Source organism: Phyllobates terribilis, unplaced genomic scaffold (assembly GCF_046119375.1).
Source record: "Phyllobates terribilis strain yellow unplaced genomic scaffold, ASM4611937v1 Scaffold_2__4_contigs__length_985480577, whole genome shotgun sequence".
NCBI lineage: Eukaryota > Metazoa > Chordata > Amphibia > Anura > Dendrobatidae > Phyllobates > Phyllobates terribilis.
The window spans coordinates 192,031,466-192,053,369 of NW_027362762.1; the positions used below are offsets into that span (position 1 = coordinate 192,031,466).

Here is a 21,904-nt window from a genome sequence, read left to right on the forward strand (position 1 = left end):
CTCCTCCCGCCCCGCTGTACACTCAAACTGTGTATTAACATTAATTTTCATCATTACTGAGAAAAAATCCAGTTATGATTTTGGTGCATGAACAGTTATCGAACATAACCTCGAACAGCCGGATTTTTTTCAAAACGTTCGGGTTCGTAGAACGGCTCGAACACCGCTCAAAACAGCTCGAATTTGAGATTGGCGAACAGTTCGAGTCGAACAACGCTCATCTCTATTAACAACACACACTCGCTCATCACTACCGCAGAGTTCAGCAGCGTCTTCAGACGTGTCTATGTGGAGCCTAAAAAATGCATATACTTCATTAAGTGCAAAGCTTTTATGTACTATAAAAAGCACCTTAAAAACGCAGATTCACATCTGCACCAGAAACGCATCAAATTAGGGGGAAGAGATTGTTCTTGAGGAATTTGGTGCGGACATCTGCTGAAAACATAAAACACAGTTTTCTGCAATGTGTGAACACGGCCTTACAGACACAAAAAAGCCAGATTTCGTATAGTGAAGCTACATAAAGATGAGAAAGTTCTGGCGGCTCTGACTGTGAACGAGGAACAAGAAATAATCTACAGGTCCCAACAAGAGATGAGCAGGATGCACAGATGACGTCGGGCTGCCCCAAAAGATAAGAGATCTGCGGCCTCCTGTCCAGCCGCCAGGCCCCACCTCCCCCGCATCGCATATTCAACTGTATCGGCATCCAGGGGTCGACTAAGCATTTCAGTGCGAAACGCTCGTTGGGTGTGGTGGGTTCCCGGAGCTACCACAGAGGTAACAGTGTGGTATATATTTTTCTCGTATCTATACTTACCTTACATCCTACACATGGATGATTGTTATCTGGTGGAGATATGATCTTTTGTCAGTCTTATTAATATAGAAGGATTAGCATGCAACAATGTATATATATTTAAGATGATTACCACTAGGTTATTAACTAATACATCTGTATGAATATCTGACTTTTTATTACCTAATACATCTGTATGAATATCTGACCTTTTACAAATCTTGTATACTCACTGACAAATATTGGTACTATACAAATATATATGGTACAGACCCTTTTTTGATTATCCGGGTTCACCCACCTTGTGCATGATATGTGGTTTGTCTCACTTTTCTTTTATTATTATTATTATTATACGCCATTTATTCCATGGCGCTTTACATGTGATAGGGATATACATAGCACAAACATTTACATAATCGTAACAAAACGAGTCAGCCACTGGTACAGGAGGAGCGAGGACACTGCCCGTGAGGGCTCACAGTCTACAAGGGATGGGTGAGGATACAGTAGGTGGGGGTAGAGGAGGTCATGCAGTAATGTGGTGGGGTTTTTGCCCTCCTCTGGATCAATTTTAGCAATTACAGAACTAACAGGTCGAACTTGATGGACGCAAGTCTTTATTCGGCTTTACAAACTATGTTACTATAGGGAGTGTATTATACTATATGGAGGACTATGGAGAGTGTATTATACTAAATGGGAGTGTATTATACTATATGGAGGACTATGGGGAGTGCAGTATACTATATGGAGGACTATGGGGAGTGCAGTATACTATATGGAGGACTATGGGGAGTGTATTATACTATATGGAGGACTATGGGGAGTGCAGTATACTATATGGAGGACTATGGGGAGTGCAGTATACTATATGGAGGACTATGGGGAGTGCAGTATACTATATGGGAGTGTATTATACAATATGGAGGACTATGGGAAGTGTATTATACTATGTGGAGGACTATGGGGAGTGTATTATACTATGTGGAGGACTATGGGGAGTGTATTATACTATCGTGAGGACTATGGGGGTGCATTATACTATCGTGAGGACTATGGGGGTGCATCATACCACACAAGGACAGATTAAGCTATTAGTGATTGTTCTGTCCTCATCATTCTTCCTCAGCCGGTGTAAAGAGGCCGGGAAACAAGCGTCAAATGCCTTCAGTATTGTCTATCATGCTCGTTTAGCGGCCTAAACTCAGCGCATGGAAATACAACCGAAATGTTTGTGTGACGGGGCAATATATTAGCATTTGGGCCCCACTTTGTCTACAACCGGCCCTAGGTGCGCCTTTCCTCCTCGCGCTCCTCAGTAACGCTGGTGTATGGGGTGTGACATAGCATTGCATTGGGATTATAAACACACAGGGACTATTCAGCTTTTTCGAGCTGATCCGCTTCAAGATCCAACTCAGACTCTTCCTGTTCATTTCTATGGGAATCCACTTTGCTGTTCATGTGGTTTTTTTAGTCTTCTTTCTCAATAGATGTTGAAAAGATGAAGTGCGGGACCGGGCCTTCTCTGGAGATGATCCTGATAGCTGAAAATAAGTAAAAAACCGCTTCAGTAAAAGAAAATCTCCAAAAAGGAGCGTGATTGGTTTCCTTTGGAAAGTGTGCTTGTGATCAATGCGATGTGACGTGGTGCAGACGGTGGCGGCAGTGTGTGGCCGCTCGTTATACCTCCTCCCCGCTCATGAGTCCGGCGGACGCTCCGCGGCGTCATTGAATCTCCTGTAGTCTCCGCACATTATGTCGGAATTACGACGCGCGAAGTAGTGCCGCCATTCAGAGCCTGACGTCACCGCAGGGTCTTCTGCTCCACCAATCGCAAGTTGCCGGGGCGTGGCTGACTGGTGGCGGGAAGATTTTGGGCTCAGCATTGTAGGGATTCCGGAAGGTTCCGTTACCGATTCTAGCCGAGGCTTCCGGTCAGCCCCGGGTCCAATTGTACAGTGCTTGGCCTTAGCTGCCATGGACAACTTCCAGAAGGTGGAGAAGATAGGGGAGGGCACGTACGGGGTCGTGTACAAAGCGCGGAACCGGGAGACCGGAGAGGTGGTGGCTCTGAAGAAGATCCGCCTGGACACGTAAGTGCAGAGAGTGGGGACTGGTGCTGCGTGCAGGGGAACTACAAGCAGCAGCATGCTCTGTGACTCATGGGTGGGGCTGTATCCTGCCTCTTGTTTACGTGGTGTAGTAATAAGCCACATGTATAATTGCCCCCAGCCCCGCTCTCCTGTGCATAGGCAGTCAGAGTTGTGCGGGCAGAGATGCGGACCCTCCTCCTGTGCATAGGCAGTCCGAGGTGTGTGTGTGCTGACGTGTGGACCCTCCTCCTGTGCATAGGCAGTTAGAGCTTTGTGTGTGCAGAGGTGCAGACCCTCCTCCCCCTGTGCATAGTAACTCTGAGCTGTGTGCGGACTCTCCTCCACCCCCCCCCTGTGCATAGGCAGTCAGAGCTGTGTGCGCGGACCCTTCCTCCCCCTGTGCATAGGCAGTCAGAGCTGTGTGTGTGGAGGTGCGGACCCTTCTTTGCCTCACTTTACGCCCCCAATCTGCAACCACTGTCCACATCTTCTTCTTGTTCCCAGGGAATCCTTAACAGCTGCATATTGGCAGGGCTTTTCCACTTATCTTGTGCCCAGTTGTGTAGCTACGGTACAATGGGCCCCGGTGCAGAATTTGGACCTGGGGCCCCTCAGCATGTTGGTCAGATGTATGGGCCCTTGTAGCATTCCATTTCCTACAAAGACATACGAGTCTGCCCCCTCCTCCCCCATTATGTAGTGATGCCCCCCATCCTGGGCCCCTTCCTAGTATACATGTACCCCATTCTGCAGTTAAAAAACAAACCACAAAAACCTTCGCTCCTCTTCAGGGCCCATGTGGGAGGGGGGCCACCTATCCTCAGCTGAAGTGTATTGCAATGTGGGGACTCTCTGGCTCCCTGTGATGTAGTACACATAGCCAACCAATCAAAGGCTGGCGGGTGACATCAACCGGCGGGTCTGCTATGGCGACGCATGAAGTCACTGCCATGAGTTGCCAATGTCTGGTACCCTGACGTCAGCTATTGGCCTCTGATTGGTTGGTGGCGTCTATTGCAGTGCACCAACCATATAACACTTTTTTTTTTTTTTTTTTTTACAGATCTATTGACATTATTAACATAAAAATCTATATTTGATCACATACATTTTAAAGTGTTGATGTTTTAATGTGGATGTCACTCAATGTAAAATACGGATACACAGATGACAATCGTCCGAGTTTTCTGGCCCTGGATTTAGGCAGAGTTCTCCTATGGTATCGACACAGAACACTAACGGAGGCTAACAAGACTATTATTTATTTGTTACTTATATAACGCCATTAATTCCAAAGCACTTTACAGACATAATTGGCACTGTCCCCATTGGGGCTCGCAATATAAATTTCCTATCAGTATGTCTTTGGAGTGTGGGAAGAAATCGGAGAACCCAGAGGAAACCCATACAAACTCCTGGCATATGTTGTCCTTGGTGGGATTTGAACCTAGGACCCCAAGGCTGTAGTGCTAACCACTGAGTCACCGTGTGCTGCACAAAGTACCGTATTTTTCGGATTACAACCCCTGGCAAATTTATGGAATCACCGGGCTCGGAGGATGTTCATTCAGTTGTTTAATGTTGTTGAAAAAAGCAGATCACAGACATGGCACAAAACCTAAAGTCATTTCAAATGGCAACTTTAGGGCTTTAAGAAACACTAAAAGAAATCAAGATAAAAAATGTGGTACTCAGTAAGGGTAATTTTTTTTCAGACCAAGCAGAGGGAAAAAATTATGGAATCACTCAATTCTGAGGAAAAAAATATGGAATCACCCTGTAAATTTTTATTTCCAAAACTAACACGTGCATCAAATTAGATCTGCTCGTTAGTCTGCATCTAAAAAGAAGTGATCACACCTTGGAGAGCTGTTGCACCAAGTGGACTGACATGAATCATGGCTCCAACACGAGAGATGTCAATTGAAACAAAGGAGAAGATTATCAAACTCTTAAAAGAAGGTAAATCATCACGCAATGTTGCAAAAGATGTTGGTTAAGTCAGCTGTGTCTAAAATCTGGACCAAATACAAACAACATGGGTAGGTTGTTAAAGGCAAACATACTGGTAGACCAAGGAAGACATCAAAGCTTCAAGACCGGAAACTTAGAGCAATATGTCTCTAAAACAGGAAATGCACAAAAAAACAAATGAGGAACGAATGGGAGGAAACTGGAGTCAATGTCTGTGACCGAACTGTAAGAAACTGCCTAAAGGAAATGGGATTTACATACAGAAAAGCTAAACAAAAGCCATCATTAACACCTAAACAGAAAAAAACAAGGTTACAATGGGCTAAGGAAAAGCAGTCATGGACTGTGGATGACTGGATGGATGGAAGTTATATTCAGTGATGAATCGCGAATCTGAATTGGGCAAGGTGATGATGCTGGAACTTTTGTTTGGTGCCGTTCCAATGAGATTTATAAAGATGACTGCATGAAGAGAACAGGCAAAGGCACTGGGGAGATGGCTGTCATTACATCTTCAATAAATGCCCAAGTTTACATTGATATTTTGGATGGTTTTCTTATCCCATCAATTGAAAGGATGTTTGGGGATGATGACATCATTTTCCAATGCATCCTGCCATAGAGCAAAAAGTGTGAAAACATTCCTTGAAAGAAGACACATAAGGTCAATGTCATGGCCTGCAAATAGTCCAGATCTCAATCCAATTGAAAATCTTTGGTGGAAGTTGAAGAAAATGGTCCATGACAAGGTTCCAACCTGCAAAGCTGATCTGGCAACAGCAATCAGAGAAAGTTGGAGGCAGATTGATGAAGAGTGCTGTTTGTCACTCATTAAGTCCATGCCTCAGAGACTGCAAGCTGTTATTAAAGCCAGAGGTGGTTCACTAGTATTTTGTTGATGCATTGGAGTGTTCTTTTGTGTGTGTTTTTCATGATTCCATAACTTTTTCCCTCTGCTTGGTCTGAAAAAAATTACCCTTACTGAGTACCACATTTTTAATCTCGATTTCTTTTAGTGTTTCTTAAAGCCCTAAAGTTGCCATTTGAAACGACTTTAGTTTTGTTCCATGTCTGTGATCTGTTTTGTTTCAACAACATTAAACAACTGAATGAACATCTTCCGAGCCCAGTGATTCCATAACTTTTGCCAGGGGTTGTATAAGGCTCACTTTTTTTCTCCCAAATTTGGGAGGAAAAAGGTGGTGCATCTTGTAATCCGAAGGTATCTAACTGGGGTGGCGCGGCTAAGGTGGAGCGGGGTCACGGGAGGCAGGGTCGCTGCTTCTGGAGGTCAACGGCGGCAGGAGTGGGACGATGCTGCGGGCCCTGAGCTCTCAGAAGATGTCAACCAGCTTTCCTGTATATTTTCCTGCGTTATTTTCCTGCAGCGGCCATTTTCCCAAAGCCCACCACTGTGAAATATATATGAGAAAGGGGACTCCGCCCACCAGAGCCAACATCTTCTAAGAGCCCAGTGCCCTCAGCATGGCCCCACTTCTGCCACCGCCGGCCTCATGAAGCAGCGACCCTGCCTCCTGTGACCCCCTCTGCTCCACTGCTGCCGCCCATCAGGTAAGCTACCGTTAAGACGGACTAAAAGGCGCACCACCATTTTATTGGAAATTTTTTTTTTTTCCTATTTTGCACCTTAAAGTTTAGGCTGCGTTTTATAGTTTGCAAAATACGGTTCATTAGTTTGTTCCCTATTGACAAAAAAACATGCCTTTTCGACAGCAGGATAAAATATGAAGTGTATTACGGCGGGTAAAATAAATATTGAACAAGTCACCTGTGCACTCGACCCCATCCCACCTCCTCCCCAACCTCACCCCCACACTCATCCCATCTCTTCAACCTATCACTAACTTCTGGTACCTTCTCTTCTGCCTTTAAACATGCCACAATCACGCCCATCCTCAAAAAGCCATCTTTTGACCCAACCACCTTATCCAGCTACCGCCCCATATCGTTGCCTCCCAACTCCTCGAGCAACATGTTCACGCTGAACTTTCCTCTCACTTCTCATCTAACTCTGACAACCGACAATCCAGCTTCCACCCCCTTACCAAAATCACCAATGACTTACAGCCAAAGCTAACAGACAATTCTCTGTACTCCTTCTTCTTGACCTGTCCTCTGCTTTTGACAGTTGACCGCTGCCTACTACTACAGATCCTTTCTTCATTTGGTGTCAAAAACCTTGCCCTATCCTGGATCTCCTCATACATTTCCAACCACACTTTTAGCGTCTCCCTCTCCCACACTACCTCCTCACCCTGCCCCCTCTTTGTTGCAGTCCCTCAAGGCTTTGTCCTAGGACCCCTACTCTTAGTCTATACCCTTGGCCTGGGACAGCTCATAAAATCCCATGGCTTCCAGTACCATCTGTACGCTGATGACACCCAGGTCTACCTCTCTGGCCCAGATGTCACCTCTCTGTTGTCCAGAATCCCAGCATGTCTAGCAGCCATATCCTCCTTCTTCTCCTCCTGCTTCCTTAAGCTCAATGTGGACAAAACTGATCTCTTCATCTTTCCCCATCTCGCATATCTTCCCCCACCTGATCTTTCTATCACAATAAATGACATAACACTTTCCCCTGTAACGGCAATCTGCTGTCTCGGAGTAACCCTTGACTTTGCCCTGTCCTTCAAACCCCACATCCAAGCTCTTGCCACCTCCTGTCGCCTCCAGCTCAAAAATATTTCCAGAATCCATGCTTTCCTCAACCCTCAATCTACTAAACTACTTGTGCATGCCCTGATCATCTCCCGCCTCGACTATTGCAACATCCTCCTCTGTGGCCTACCTTCTAACACTCACACCCCTCCAGTCCATCCTTAATTCTGCTGCGCGACTAGTTCATCTCTCCCCTCGCTACTCCTCTGCTATTCCCCTTTGCAAATCCAATTGCCCAGCGTATCCAGTTCAAACTACTAACACTGACCTACAAAGCCATCCATAACCTCTCTCCTCTGTACATCTCTGAACTAATCTCCCAATACATTTCCTTACGTAATGTCCGGACCTCCTCTCCTCCACACTTATTGCACCCAATCGCCTCCAAGATTTCTCCCGAATATTCCCCATCCTATGGAATTCTGCGCCTCAACATGTCCGATTAGCCTCCACATTTGGATCCTTCAAACGGAACCTGAAAACCAATCTCTTCAAACAAGCTTACAGCCTGCCATGACCTTACCTGCAGCCACCTCAACAAAACCGGAGCTACTGCAACCCCCCAACCTACTGTCTCCTTCCCCATTCCTGTAGAATGTAAGCCCGCAAGGGCAGGGTCCTCTTCCCTCTGTACCAATCAATCAGTTAATTTACTGTAAGTGATATCTGTATTTGGTATGTAGCTCCTTCTTATGTACAGCACCATGGAATCAATGGTGCTATATAAATAAATTATGGGTAGCTATATTTTATTAAGTGTAATTAGTGATGAGCACAAGTGCTCGTTACTCAAGTTTGCCTAGGGTGCTCAGTTATGCACCAAAGAAAACAATAATGCCCTCAACCTCCATGACCTGTATACGCTCACCACGCAAGACTCCATTGCTGAACAAAAAGCATATTCAAGTGCATTTAAAGTATGCTTAACATTTAGAGTCTGAAATACTAGGAGAATATAGTTTAGTCGGATAAGACCAAAATTGAACTCTTTGGATGCCATAATACACTCCATGTTTGAAGGCCAAAAGGCTCTGCATATCACCCCAAAAAACACCATATCAACAGTGAAGACTGGAGGTGGGAATGTCATGGTGTGGGGCTGTTTTTCACCATACGGCACTGGCAAGTGAAGGAAGGATGAATGGACAAATGTACCTAGACATTCTTGATAAAAATTTTGCTGCCATTACAAGGAATAATGAAATGGGTGGACGTTTCAGCAAGACTATGATCCCAAACATACGGCCAGCGATACTCCAATTGGTGTCAGAGAAAATAAATCTGCTAGAATGGCCCAGCCAATCACCTGACCTGAATCTAATAGAAAATTTATGGAAGGAACTAAAGCTCCGAGTTCATAGAAGAAGCTCTGACCTTCAGGATTTGAGGAGTCTGTGTGGAAGAATGGGCCAAAATCACACCCGAGCAATGCATGTGACTAGTTCATACAGGAGGCATCTTGCATCTTCATCTCAAACAAAGGCTTTTGTATTAATTTAAATTTCAGTAAACACGTTCAATACTTTTTCCCTGTCATTTCTTATTACACATCACTTAATCTATAGCGCAAGAGGACAAAGAACGATCAATAAGCCTTCATTTTACAAAATAATTCAATAGACTTTATTATGAATGACAAGCATGATTTAGGGTAAGATATAAATATATCCAATATAAACCTTGAAAGAATGGCTCCACTGAGTACAGCATATACTATAATCCACAGTTTGCAGATGCATATATATTGGCATATATTAACAGTCAGTGCAATGCACTGAAGGATCACTTATACACCCCTAACCAATAGTGTGCACAAATAACTGCCATATACGATCATTTGTCTATAATGTACAATCCATGAAGACCCTGTCTATACATACCAGGGAGTCAAACGGAGGGTTGTAGAAAAAAGTGGCAGGGCACAGGGGCGTGGAAACAAGTGGCTGTACACGTGGAGCTAATCTATGGATATGTGTGGTATGATTTCTTTGCCTGTGTGGATTGGATGGGTTGTTACCTGCGTCTGGTGAGCATTTCATGTCAAAAGCACCTTTAGAAAATTGGTGACGTGTTCAACACTTATTTCACCCAATGTGTGTTCCTTTTGGGCTTCATATAGTAGGATGAAGCTATGAAGTAGCATTTTATGTATCCATTTCAGGCTTTGGGAAATGGTTCTGCTGTCCAAATAATTTCAGACCTTTTAGTGTAGTTATTGATTTATTATGGTCATTCTGTCCTCATTTAGAAGACTGATGTAAATAACAAAACAGGGCACATAGCAGACTGTTTCACGCAGAGTTTGTACTTCACGTGTCCATGTGCTGTATATATTTTTATTAATTTAACCCCTTCATGACCTTGGGATTTTCCATTTTTTGTATTTTCGTCTTTTGTTCCCAGAGCCATAGCGTTTTTTTTTTTTTTGGCAATATGGCCATGTGAGGGCTTATTTTTTGCGGGACGAGTTGTACTTTTAAACGCCATTACTAGTTTTACCATATCATGTACTGGAAAACGGAGAAAAAAAAAATCCAAGTGCGGTGACATTGCAAAAAAAAATGCAATACCACAGTTTTTTTTTTTCTTACCACGTTCGCTGGATGGTAAAACTGGCTTGCCATTATTATTCTCCAGGTCATTACAAGTTCTTAAATAAAAAAGAACCTATACATGTTTGGTGTCTTAAGTGGTGAAAAAAAAATCCAAAGTTTGCTAAAAAAAAATATGGCGCCATTTTTCTGGGGCCGGGTGAGGACTTATTTTTTTGTGCGCTGGGCTGACTTTTTTATTGATACTATTTTGGGGTAGATACGATGTTTTGATCGCCCGTTATTGCATTTTATTGCAATGTTGGGTCGACAAAAAAAAAAAAACGTATGTCTGGCATTTGGAATTTTTTTCTCGTTACGCCGTTTACCGATCGGATTCTTTTTTTTTTATATTGATCGGACGATTCTGAACTCAGCGATACCAAATATGTGTATGTGGGGTTTATTTTTTATTTTGAATGGGGCAAAACAGGGGTGATTTAAAGTTTTATGCTTTTTTAACTTTTTTTTTTTTTTACACTTTTTTCTTGCTTCTATAGTCTTCATAGGAGACTAGAAGCAGCAACTGTCCGCCTCGGCTACATAGAGGCGATGAGCAGATCACCTCTATGTAGCAGAAATGCTCCTGTGCTATGAGCGCCGACCACTAGGTGGCGCACATGGCGATCTTTACATGACCACCACTGGAGTCTGCTGTGAAATGTGGTCTTTGTGCAGACCAGGGATGTGAAGTCGGTAAACCAAACCACCAACTCCGACTCCTCAATTTCCCTGACTCTGACTCCACAGCACGGCCTCACTACTGAGCGTGTACATAAAGTGCTGCTGAGATTCATCTCAACTAAAAGCCGAGACCCTTAGGTCAGGAACAGAAATTTATAGTACATTTCATAACTTTCCCTAATTCTTATGAAAACATTTTAAGCACATCCTGCACTGAACGACTGAACCCAATTTATTATGTATTTTAGGAGTCGGTCCATTTTATACCGACTACACCACAATGGGCTCCGACTCCACAGCCCTGCTGCAGACTGATGGTCTGCCCTCTTGAATGGAATACATGAGGCTGAGTTAGGAGTCCCGCGGTCAGTACGTACATCCCTGACGTTTTTTTTTCCATAGACTGTTGAATTCGGGGGGGAATTCAAGCGAGTTCTTTTTTTAATTTATCCCCCAAAAGATGGTCTTTCATGGGCATGGCACATTCATGATTGGCAGCGGCATTCCTTAAGATTTATGGTGAGGTGCACACGGAGGCACCCATCACTTTTCAGATGCATCAAATTCGATAACAGTCATATGCGTCTTAATTATTATAGCGCCATTCATTCCGTGGTGCTTTACATGTGAAAGGGATATACCTTACATAGCACAAACAATTACATTAAATTTTGAACAATACAAGTCGGCGACTGGTACAGGAGGAGTGAGGACCCTGCCCGCGAGGGCTCACAATCTACAGGGGATGGGTAAGGATGCAGTAGGTGAGGGTACAGCTGGTCATGCAGCAAATGGTGGAGCGAGGGTTACTGCTGGTTGTAGGCTTGTCGCAAGAGGTGGGTCTTCAGGTTCCTTTTGAAGATTTCCACGGTAGGTGAGAGTCTGATGTGTTGGGGTACAGAGTTCAAGAGTAGGGGGGATGCACAGGACAAATCTTGTATGCAATTGTGGGAAGAGGGGAGCAGGGAAGGAGATCTTGTGAGGATCGGAGGTTGCGTCCAGGTAAGTACCGGGAGACTAGGTCACAGATGTATGGGGGAGACAGGTTGTGGATGGCTTTGTATGCCATGGTTAGGGTTTTGAACTGGAGTCTCTGGGCATTGGGGAGCCAGTGAAGGGATTGAGAGAGGAGAGGCCAGGGAATAGCAGGGGGACAGGTGGATTAGTCGGGCAGCAGAGTTTAGGATAGATTGGAGGGGTGCGAGAGTGGTAGAAGGGAAGCCACAGAGCAAGAGGTTGCAGTAGTTGAGGCGGGAGATGATGAGGGCGTGCACTAGTGTTTTTGCAGATTCATGGTTGAGGAATGTGTGGATCCGGGAGATATTTTTGAGTTGGAGTCAGCAGGAAGTGGAAAGGGCTTGGATATGTGGTTTAAAGGAGAGATCAGACTCCAGGGTTACACCGAGGCAGCAGGCTTGTGGCACTGGGGAGAGTTGGCAGCCATTGACTTTGATGGATAGGTTAGATGGGGGGGGGTGAGTGAGACAGTGGAAAGATGAATTCTGTTTTGGCCATGTTAAGTTTAAAAAATCTGTCAGAGAAGAAGGATGAGATAGCGGACAGACATTGTAATATTATGGTTAGTAGGAAGGACATATCGGGTCCAGAGAGGTAGATCTGTGTGTCATCAGATGTCATCTGCGTGGCAAATCAGGGATGTTCGTGGGCAGAGCCGATAATTTATTTATTTTATTTTTGTTGGCGCGAGCAAGCCGGAAACACGAACTTGAAATGCTGAATAAATTCGTTCAACACTAGTCGTCAGCATAGAGGTGATACTGAAAGCCATGGGACTCTATGAGCTGTCCCAGGCCGAAGGTGTAGATGGAGAAGTGCAGGGCTCCTAGGACTGAACCTTGGGGGAGACCGACAGATAGGGGGTGAGATAAGGAGGTGGTGTGAGAGTGGGAGACACTGAATGTCCGGTCAGTTATGTATGAAGAGATCCAAGATAGGGCCAAGTCCTAGATGCCAAGAGATGAGGGAATGGTTCACTGTGTCAAAAGCAGATGACTGGTCCAGGGGGAGGAGGACAGAGTAGTGTCGCTTGGATTTGGCAGTAAGTAGGTCATTGATGACTTTAATCAGGGCAGTTTCAGTGGAGTGGTGCGGTCAGAAGCCAGATTGGAGGCTGTCAAAGAGGGAGCAAGAGGAGAGGTGGGAGGACCGTTCAGAATGGACGTGGTGTTCCAGTAGTTTTGAGGCATAGGGGAGACGTGATATAGGGCGATAGCTAGTCAGAGAGGATGGGTCAAGGGATGGCTTTTTGAGGATGGGTGTGATCGAGGCATGTTTGAAGCATGAGGGGAAGACACCAGTTGTTAGTTACAAGTTGAAAAGGTGGGTTAGGGTTGGGATGAAGATAGTGGTAAGATTTGGGATGAGGTGGGACTGGATTGGGTCAAGTTCGCAGGTGGTGAGGTGTGATTTGGAGAGTAAAGAGGAGACTTGATCGTCCATAATGGTGGAGAGGATAATTGAGTAGGTGTGAGGAGGGGCTGAGGGGACTTTAGACAAAAGTGTTGTCTGATGGTATCAATCTTCTGCTTGAAGAATGAGGCAGTCTTCGGCTGAGATGAGAGGGGGGAGATGCGCGGGGGGGTGGAGGAGAGAATTGAAGGTGTTGAATAGCTGTTTAGGGTTGTGAGACAGGGAGGAGATGAAAGATGAGAAGTATGTTTGTTTTGCTGCAGTGAGTGTGGACTTGAAGGTAGTGAGGGACTGTTTGAATGCGATGAAGTGCTCATTGGAGTGGGACCTTTTCCATTTCCGCTCAGCAACCCTGGAGGCCCTTTGCTGTTTTTTAGTCAGGTTGGTGTGCCAGGGTTGTCGGTTGAGTGAGCGAGCTGTGGTATGTGTGAGGTGGGGCGACCGAATTGACAGCTGCAGCTGTTGTGGCATTATATAAAGTCGCAGCAGCATTTGCATCGTGTAATGAACTTATGCCTGTGAGAGAGAGAGAGCGAGGGATTCAGAGAGTACGTGTAGGTCAAGGAGATTTCTGCGTGGGTGTGTAAGTTTGTGGAGTGGTGCTTGTGCACCTGGAGAGGAGAGGGAAGAGAATGTGAGTAGATTGTTGTCAGAAAGAGGGAGAGGTTAGATAGGGAACAGAAGCGGGTGAAGATGAGGTCCAGTGAGTGGGGGCTGAAGACCATTGAGCAAGGCCGAAGGAGGAAGTGAGGGATAGAAGCTTTGAGACACATGAGTGAGAAGTGTCAATGAGGATGTTGAAGTCACCCATGATGATATTGGGGATGTCAGCGGAAAGGAAATGAAGGAGCCAGGTGGTGAAGTGGTCAAAGAAGGTGGTGGCTAGTCCTGGGGGGCGGTAAACGACAGCCAGTTGGAGGGGGAGTAGATGCGCAAACAGTGCACTTCAAAGGAGGGGAGAGTAATGGAGGGTAGCAGTGAGATATGGGTGAAGGAGCAGTTGCCTGACAAGAGAAAACCTACTATTCCACCATGCTTGCCATTGGAGCGAGGGGTGTGAGAAAGATGGAATCCACCATACGAAAGTGCAGCTAGGGAGGCAGTGTCAGAGGGGGTGAGCCAGGTTTCTGTGATGCCAAGGAAGGAGAGTTTGTTAATAATGAAAAGATCATGGATGTAGGAAAGTTTGTTGCTCACGGAGCGAGCGTTCCATAGAGCTCCTGTTAATGGGGCTGGGGAGGCGGGGCTGGGCGCATGGGAATAAGGTTAGAAGGGTTGTGAGAGTTTGTGACAGATTGTGGGTAGGTGGTGGAAGTGACTGGGGATGTGGTGAGGAGGACCAGGATTTGGAGAGATATCGCTGGCAGTCAGAAGGAGCAGGGAAAGTGTTAGCAGGTGGGAGCAGGAGAGGGCATGAAGTGGTTGTCTGTGTTTGGAGACACAGGAGTGAATATTGAGGAATAGTTCTGAGGAGGAGGTGAGATGAGTGGAGAGGATGGAGGGAGAAATGAAGAGTTTCTTACTACACTTTGTTCCAAATTATTATGCAAATAATATTTTCTCAGATTTTCCCAAATTACCTATATGAATTGCAGTCATTGTAATTTTCCAGTCAAATAACTATTAGAGTACAATTGAAGTGGCGTGAAATAATCTCGATGGTCCAGATGGATGGAGTGGAGGATGGCTGGTTGATGGACACCCCATAACACGGCTACGGCGCTAACAAGGAGGAGGTGGAGTAATGTTTTGGGCTGGAATCATGGGGAGAGAGATTGTCGGCCCTTTTAGGATTCCTGAAGGGGTAAAGATGAACTCCATAATGTATGTTGAGTTTCTCAAACAGCACTTCCTTCCATGGTTCAAGAAGAAGAACCGTGCATTCCGCAGCAAGATCATTTTCATGCATGATAATGCACCGTCTCATGCTGCACATAACACATCTGCATCTCTGGCTGCTAAGGGCATAAAAGGGGACAAACTTATGGTGTGGCACCCATGCTCCCCTGACCTCAACCCCATTGAGAACCTCTGGAGCATCATCAAAAGGAGTGTCTATGATGGCGGGAGGCAGTTCACATCTAAGCAACAGCTCTGGGAGGGTATTCTGTCCTCATGCAAAACAATTGAAGCAGAAACCATCCAAAACCTGACAAATTCAATGGATGAGAGAGTTCAGAAGCTCCTTTCGAACAAGCAGTCCTATGTGCAAATGTAACATCACCTAGAATAAAGTTTTGAGTTGAAAACTGTTTGATTTCAGTTTGTAATAACCTGCTAATGCTTATAATTTCAAAAATGACCATTTTTTTGTTCTTTATTAAAATGAAAAGGTTGAAAACTCTGCTGTGCATAATAATTTGGAACATGCATTTTGAGTGCAGTTTGAGTTGTGTATTTTTTTAAAAATATACTGTTATCATAGGCAGTTTGTACAAAAACCTTTCAATTGTACTCTAATAGTTATTTGACTGGAAATTACAATGACTGCACTTCATATAGGTAATTTGGGTAAATCTGAGAAAATATTATTTGCATAATAATTTGGAACACGGTGTAGGTGTTAGGGGGGGTTAGTAGAAAGTGAAGGACTATAGAGGAGAGAGTGAAGACAAACAGAAACATAATTTACGTTGCCTGGGTATCCTGTTTCCTTTTGGTTCCAGTTCAGGATTAATTCAATGCCACATTTGTTTCATCACAATTGGTGACTTCACATTGGCCAGACTTAGGCTTCACAATATATATGCTAGCAAATGCATTCAGCTGTTAAAGGGGGGGGAGGCCTCTGACCCAGGTTTATCAGATAATTACAAATTGGGCCCACGATGTGGATTTAATGCGTTTCCGTGGCCCCATTTCCCCCACGAAAACGCATTAAAAACTCTGCCATGTTTCCCAATGATAATCCGCATGTGCGAATTTCCGCTGCAGATTATCATTGCGGAAAAAATCGCAGCACAACCATTTATTCGCCGTTCACTTGCATTTACCCGCATAACATGTATGCATGCGGTTCAATGTGTGTATGGTACCAGAGTCTGGAGAAGAGGAGACTCTCCTCCAGACCTGGGAACCACTAGTAAAAAAAAAAAAAAAAAAAAACCCCTTAAAAAATATTATACTCTTTTCTCCAGTGACGTGTTCTGAAAGGACCTGCGGTGACATCATTTAGTTATGTGATGGTCACACGACCTGTCAGCTGACTAAATGACGTCAGCGCAGGTCCTTTCTGAACACCGCGGGGTGCCGATCACAGAGCACGCCACTGGAGAGGAGAGTAATATTTTTTACGTTTTTTTTTTTTTTTTTTAAGTATTGATGCTGCATTTAAAGCAGCATAAGTTGGTCACAGGTTATAAATCTATGCCAGTTGCATGGATTTATATTGTGACCAACTTGTCAAGCACTTTTCCAAGTGATGCTCAAAATCGCTTGGAAAAGCGCTTGAAAAACGCATGCAGAAATGCATGCAAAAACGCTTATCCCTGGCAGAAAAAAAAAATGCATGTAAACTCCGCATGCGTTTTTTCTGCCAAGGAGATGCAGAAATGCTCAGGAAATTTCTGCTACATTTCTGCATCGTGGGCCCGTAGCCGAAAACGGGCTAGTCATAAAGAAAAGAAAGTGTTAAACAGGGGGTCGTGCTGTAGTCAGCTTACAAACATACCAGGTTAGTGCAGATGATAGGAATGGCAAAATGGGTCACTCATATGGAAAGATAAGGAGCGCCTGACTCCAGATCGGGCTGAACATTGTTGAATTGGGACCTTAGACTACACAGTCTACAGATGTGCCAGTTTTATCAACAATCATGAGCCCCTTTGGTAATTTTGGTCCATTTTAAGACTATCTAGTCTACATTTGCATTGTCTAAAAGTTAAGATTGCTTTAGTAAATGAGCCCCATAGTGCTTTTATATTTTGTTGGCACAGTATTGTCTCCTAGAAGCTCTGCTCAGCACCTCCTATTTTAACTTTGTTTTGTTTTTTGTTTTTAGTGCAGAAAAAAGCACAAGTTAGAAGAAAATGTTCACTTGTCATTTTTCTCCTAGGGAGACAGAAGGCGTACCAAGCACTGCCATCAGAGAAATTTCGCTGCTCAAGGAACTTAACCATCCCAACATAGTCAGGTCAGTGGCTCTTCAATGTATCTGTGATTTTGTGTTCATTTTTGTTACTAGGTTTTATTCATACATGTCTACTCTTGCTAGGCTACTGGATGTCATTCACACCGAGAACAAGCTGTATCTGGTCTTTGAGTTTCTTAACCAGGATCTGAAGAAATTTATGGACAGCTCTAATATAACAGGGATCCCATTGACTCTTGTTAAAGTGAGTAAAAGTATTGTCAGCTACACTGAACTTTAGACTGCTTGGCAAGTGTTTATTTTTTGGATATGTTTTGTGATTGATTGTTTTGTTTTTTTTTTTACTGAGATTTGGTAATATAACTACCATTCTTTGAAACTAAAATTTTTCTTGGACTTCTACTTTAGTGGTTTATATTCTGGCTTTCTCAGGCTCCTAACTTTTTAAAACTGTCTGTGCAGTGATGCATCGCAAGCTCTAATGTTGCGTCATAAAGTGAACCTGGCACGTGATTCATGGTGCTCGGACCACATCCAGCATCAATCTGAGTCTGACTTTGTGTGTGTGTGTGTTGTGTGCATAGGGAGAGAATTCTTGTTCAAAGGTGGAGTGGGGGAAGAAGGCGCCAGGGACCATCCTCTTGGACTAGTCACTCCAGCTGCAGAGTGCCCAGCCGACTTTTAAACGTATATCTTCTCTGAAACGTCAGAGCGAGTGTCTGATTCATCCTGTCTGTGATTGTGTGCGGCATGTGGTTCGGGCAGCATGAATCAGCTTCAGGTTCACTTTCTAATGCAGATTTCAGTGTATCTGTGACTTTGTGTGCATTTCTGTATGTTCCTAGGTTTTCATACATGTCTACTCTCGCTAGGCTACTAGAAGTCCTTCGCACCAAGACCAAGCTAGGTGTAGTGGATGACAGCCGATGGTCTCATGATTTGTAGTCAGGTGGTATTAAAGGTTGTCCAGGCATACTCTCCCATCTGATATGAGATCAGGCAGAGTGTTGCCTCTCCATGCGCAATGTCAGATCGGACAGAAGAGAGTATGGCAAGACAACTTATCTGATGTTGAAGGGCTGTCAATTTTCAGAACCTGATAAATATCAAACTTGATAAACATGGTATTACATACAGCAATATAAGTATGACTCTTGATTGTAGATTATATTGTTATTTTTGAATGAGAAATTAATCTGTGCCTTGTTCATTTTCAGAGTTACATGTTCCAACTTTTACAAGGCTTAGCCTTCTGCCATTCACATCGCATCTTGCACCGTGACTTAAAGCCGCAAAATTTACTTATTAACTCTGATGGAGCGATCAAACTAGCAGACTTTGGGCTGGCTCGAGCATTTGGTGTGCCAGTCAGAACCTATACACATGAGGTGAGCAGAGTTCATCTTTATCTCCACTAACAAATAGCTATATTTTGTATTTCTGTGTTTCAACCTGTCTTATGCAATACTCCATGCTTTCTTTTACTAGGTGGTGACTCTGTGGTACAGGGCTCCAGAAATTCTTCTTGGCTGTAAGTACTACTCCACAGCGGTGGATATTTGGAGCCTTGGCTGTATCTTTGCAGAAATGGTATGTATATATTAACAAATTGCGTCACGTAAACTTATAACGTATTTATTTGACTACAGTGTTGTATCTTTGTCACTACTTTATGAAATTTTCCATTTGTAAGAGTCTTTCTGTATGGGTCTACCTATTTTTTTTGTGTATATGAATAATGCAATAATTGGCTAAATATTTTCCTTTCATCAGAAAAAATACATGCCATAATGTTAATTTTTAAAAAAAAAGTTGCAAGGAAGAAATTAAACAATACAGCAGCTACTATAATATTTCAGGCCTACGGATTAGATGGTTTCTGGTCAAAAATAATGCAACAATGAAGTCTTTGTCATGAGAGAATATTATACAAGACGCAAAAAAAAAGATCAAATCCTTTTGGTTACAAAAAAAAAACCACAGCCCAAGAGTGGAAAGCATTGTTTTTATGCAGGTTTTCTATACAAGGGGATGCTTCCGTGGCCCAATGTTCTAAGCTTGACTTATGGGTGGGCTGCAGTGAAGTTTTGTCCACAATGGTTCTTGGGCCTTTTTTTTTTTTTTCTTTCTTTTGCTAGAGTTTCTGTTTTGACTAACATCATTCATGTTAACATTTCAGTGTATTGGAAAGAGGGGGAAAAAAATCTAATTGCTCTGAGATTGTGAAGAAAATGCCATTCTGCCACGGTTTTGTTTTCACTGCATTCAGTCTGTGGTAAAAATGCCGCTGAATCCTAATTCTCCAGGTCTGCTAGATCACTAGGATACTAAACTTGGATAGTGTTGTTGTTGTTGTGTTTTTTTTTTTTTTTTGTTTTTTTTTTAATACTAATTTGGGGTACATAGGATGTTTTACATTTTGGGGGGGGAGTGTAAAAACCGCAATTCTGCTTTTCTTTTATTTATGGGTCTTTTTACAGCTTTTACATGATTAATTTTATGTTTTGATAGACCGGACTTTTATTGGTTCAGCGATACCAAAGTGTTTTTCTATTTCTTAATGGGAAGGTTCAAATTTTTATATAGTATTCTTAAAAACATTTTTTTTAATTACTTTAGTCCCCTTAGAGTACTTGAACCTGCAATCGTCTAATTGCTTATACCTAAACACTGCAAGGCCACACTATTGTGTACAGTGGAAATCTCATTTCTCTATAGCTGGCCTTCAAAAGTATACCAGTATGGCAGTGATGAGGAACCCAGCTGCCCCAATAACCCTTTGCTGCCCCGTGATTGTGACATGGGGGCTGATGGGAGGCAGTGCTTTCAAATACCAGTGCCTGTTCTATTAAATGAAGTTGTTAGAGTGACAGCAGCATTTAAATAGTTAAAAGTAGCAACCAGAAGCTTGGCTCTGCTTGCTCTTGTTTTTGTTTTCCTCATATACTCGCCATTAATTCCACAGTGCTTTACAGACATCATCCTTGTCCCCTTTGGGGCTCACAGAAAATGTATTTAGATTATCAGTATGTCATTAGTGTTGGAGGAACCCAGAGGAAATCAATGCAAACACGGAGAACATTCAAACTCCTTGCAGATGTTGTCCTTGGTGGGATTTGAACCCAGGACCCCAGCGCTGCAAAGCAACAGTGCTAACCACTGAGCCACCGTGTTGTTAGTGATACAGTCCTGCTCATCGTTATTGGCACCCATAATGTGAAATATCTCCTGAAAAAAATAAATCAAGTGAAAGCTTTTTGTTTTTTTAGTATAGAGCACCCGTGCTAAATACAAAAGAGCAAATGATAAAACAATAATTGAAAACAAAAAACAATGGGAGGGAAAATAGAACCTAAAGCTTGCTGTGTCACTGCTATTGGAATCCTTTACATTAATTTAGTATGGAAACACGTTAATTCACCTGTGATTAACTGTCTGTGCCAATGAATGATGACGTCAGTGTTTTAAAAAGCCACATGGTAGGCCCTGTTCCTTTGTCACAATGGTGAAGACAAAGGAGCTGTCTGTAGATGACCTTATACCCTTTGGATGTCTTCTGTTTGCTAATAGCAGTTCTGATGTCCTCAAAGACCTTGGTATCCCAGTTTCAACAGTGCGCAGTGTTAAGAAGTTTGCCAAGCATGAAACCATCAAGAACCTGCCTGGATGTGGGGGAAATAGAAATTGACGAGATGTCTTCGAAGGTTGGTGCGAATGGTGGGAAAAAAAAAAAACCACGTCAAACATCAAAAGACTTGAAGGCCAACCTGGAACAGTCTGGGGTCATAGTTTCAACAAGTACCATACTCCGCACACTAAACCAAGCAGACGTTTATGGGCGAAGGCCAAGGAAGAAACCATTGCTGAAGAAGGCACAAAAAGGAACGACTGATCTTTGCCAAAGAGTACCTTGACAAACCACAATCTTTCTGGGAATGTGTTCTGTGGACAGATGAAACAAAAAGACATAGTTACTTACCGGTAACGGGATTTCTCCGAGCCCATGACTGCACCACGGAGAGAGGTGATCCACCCTTCAAGGACAGGAAACCTACAGATAAAAGGGCCTCTCTCCCGCATCAGTTGTTTACAGAGCATGAGAGGACCACCAGGTTAGTAACACAAAATTTTACAATTTAAGACCTCGTCAGACACACCACGTGGCTACAAGAATTAACTAATAAGTGTGCGCACCCACACGTGAAGGGAGGGAATGAACGGGTGCTGTCATGGGCTCTGAGAAATCCCTTTACCGGTAAGTAACTACGTCTCCCCCGTCTCCCCTCCCCCCCCCCCCCCTTCCATGACGGCACCACGGAGAGAATTGCAGAGAAGTGACTCATTAGGGGGGGGGACCACAGCTTCCAGAACCCTTCTCCCAAAAGTAAGGTCTGAAGCAGAGGTTAAGTTTAGCTGGTAGTGATTAAAGAAGGTAGAGGGGGAAGACCAGGTTGCCGCTCTACATATCTGCTCTAACGTAGCACCGGCCTTCTCCGCCTAGGAGGTTGCCACCGCTCTCGTTGGGTGGGCCTTCAGTTTCTCCGGAGCAGCTTCT

The 21,904-nt window shown here is 43.8% G+C and overlaps 1 protein-coding gene across 2 annotated transcripts in view; it reads left to right on the top strand.

Annotated features, from left to right (window-relative positions):
- Window positions 1-2,500: 2,500 nt before the first annotated feature.
- Window positions 2,501-21,904, top strand: part of CDK2 (cyclin dependent kinase 2) — a 48,200-nt gene continuing 28,796 nt past the window's right edge. For both annotated transcript variants that reach the window (XM_073663712.1, XM_073663713.1), the window contains exons 1-5: window positions 2,501-2,901; window positions 17,314-17,391; window positions 17,473-17,593; window positions 18,567-18,737; window positions 18,838-18,939. In XM_073663712.1, coding sequence (XP_073519813.1) covers window positions 2,786-2,901; window positions 17,314-17,391; window positions 17,473-17,593; window positions 18,567-18,737; window positions 18,838-18,939 — 588 coding nt within the window. In that variant the 5' untranslated portion in view covers window positions 2,501-2,785. The remainder of the gene's footprint in view (window positions 2,902-17,313; window positions 17,392-17,472; window positions 17,594-18,566; window positions 18,738-18,837; window positions 18,940-21,904) is intronic.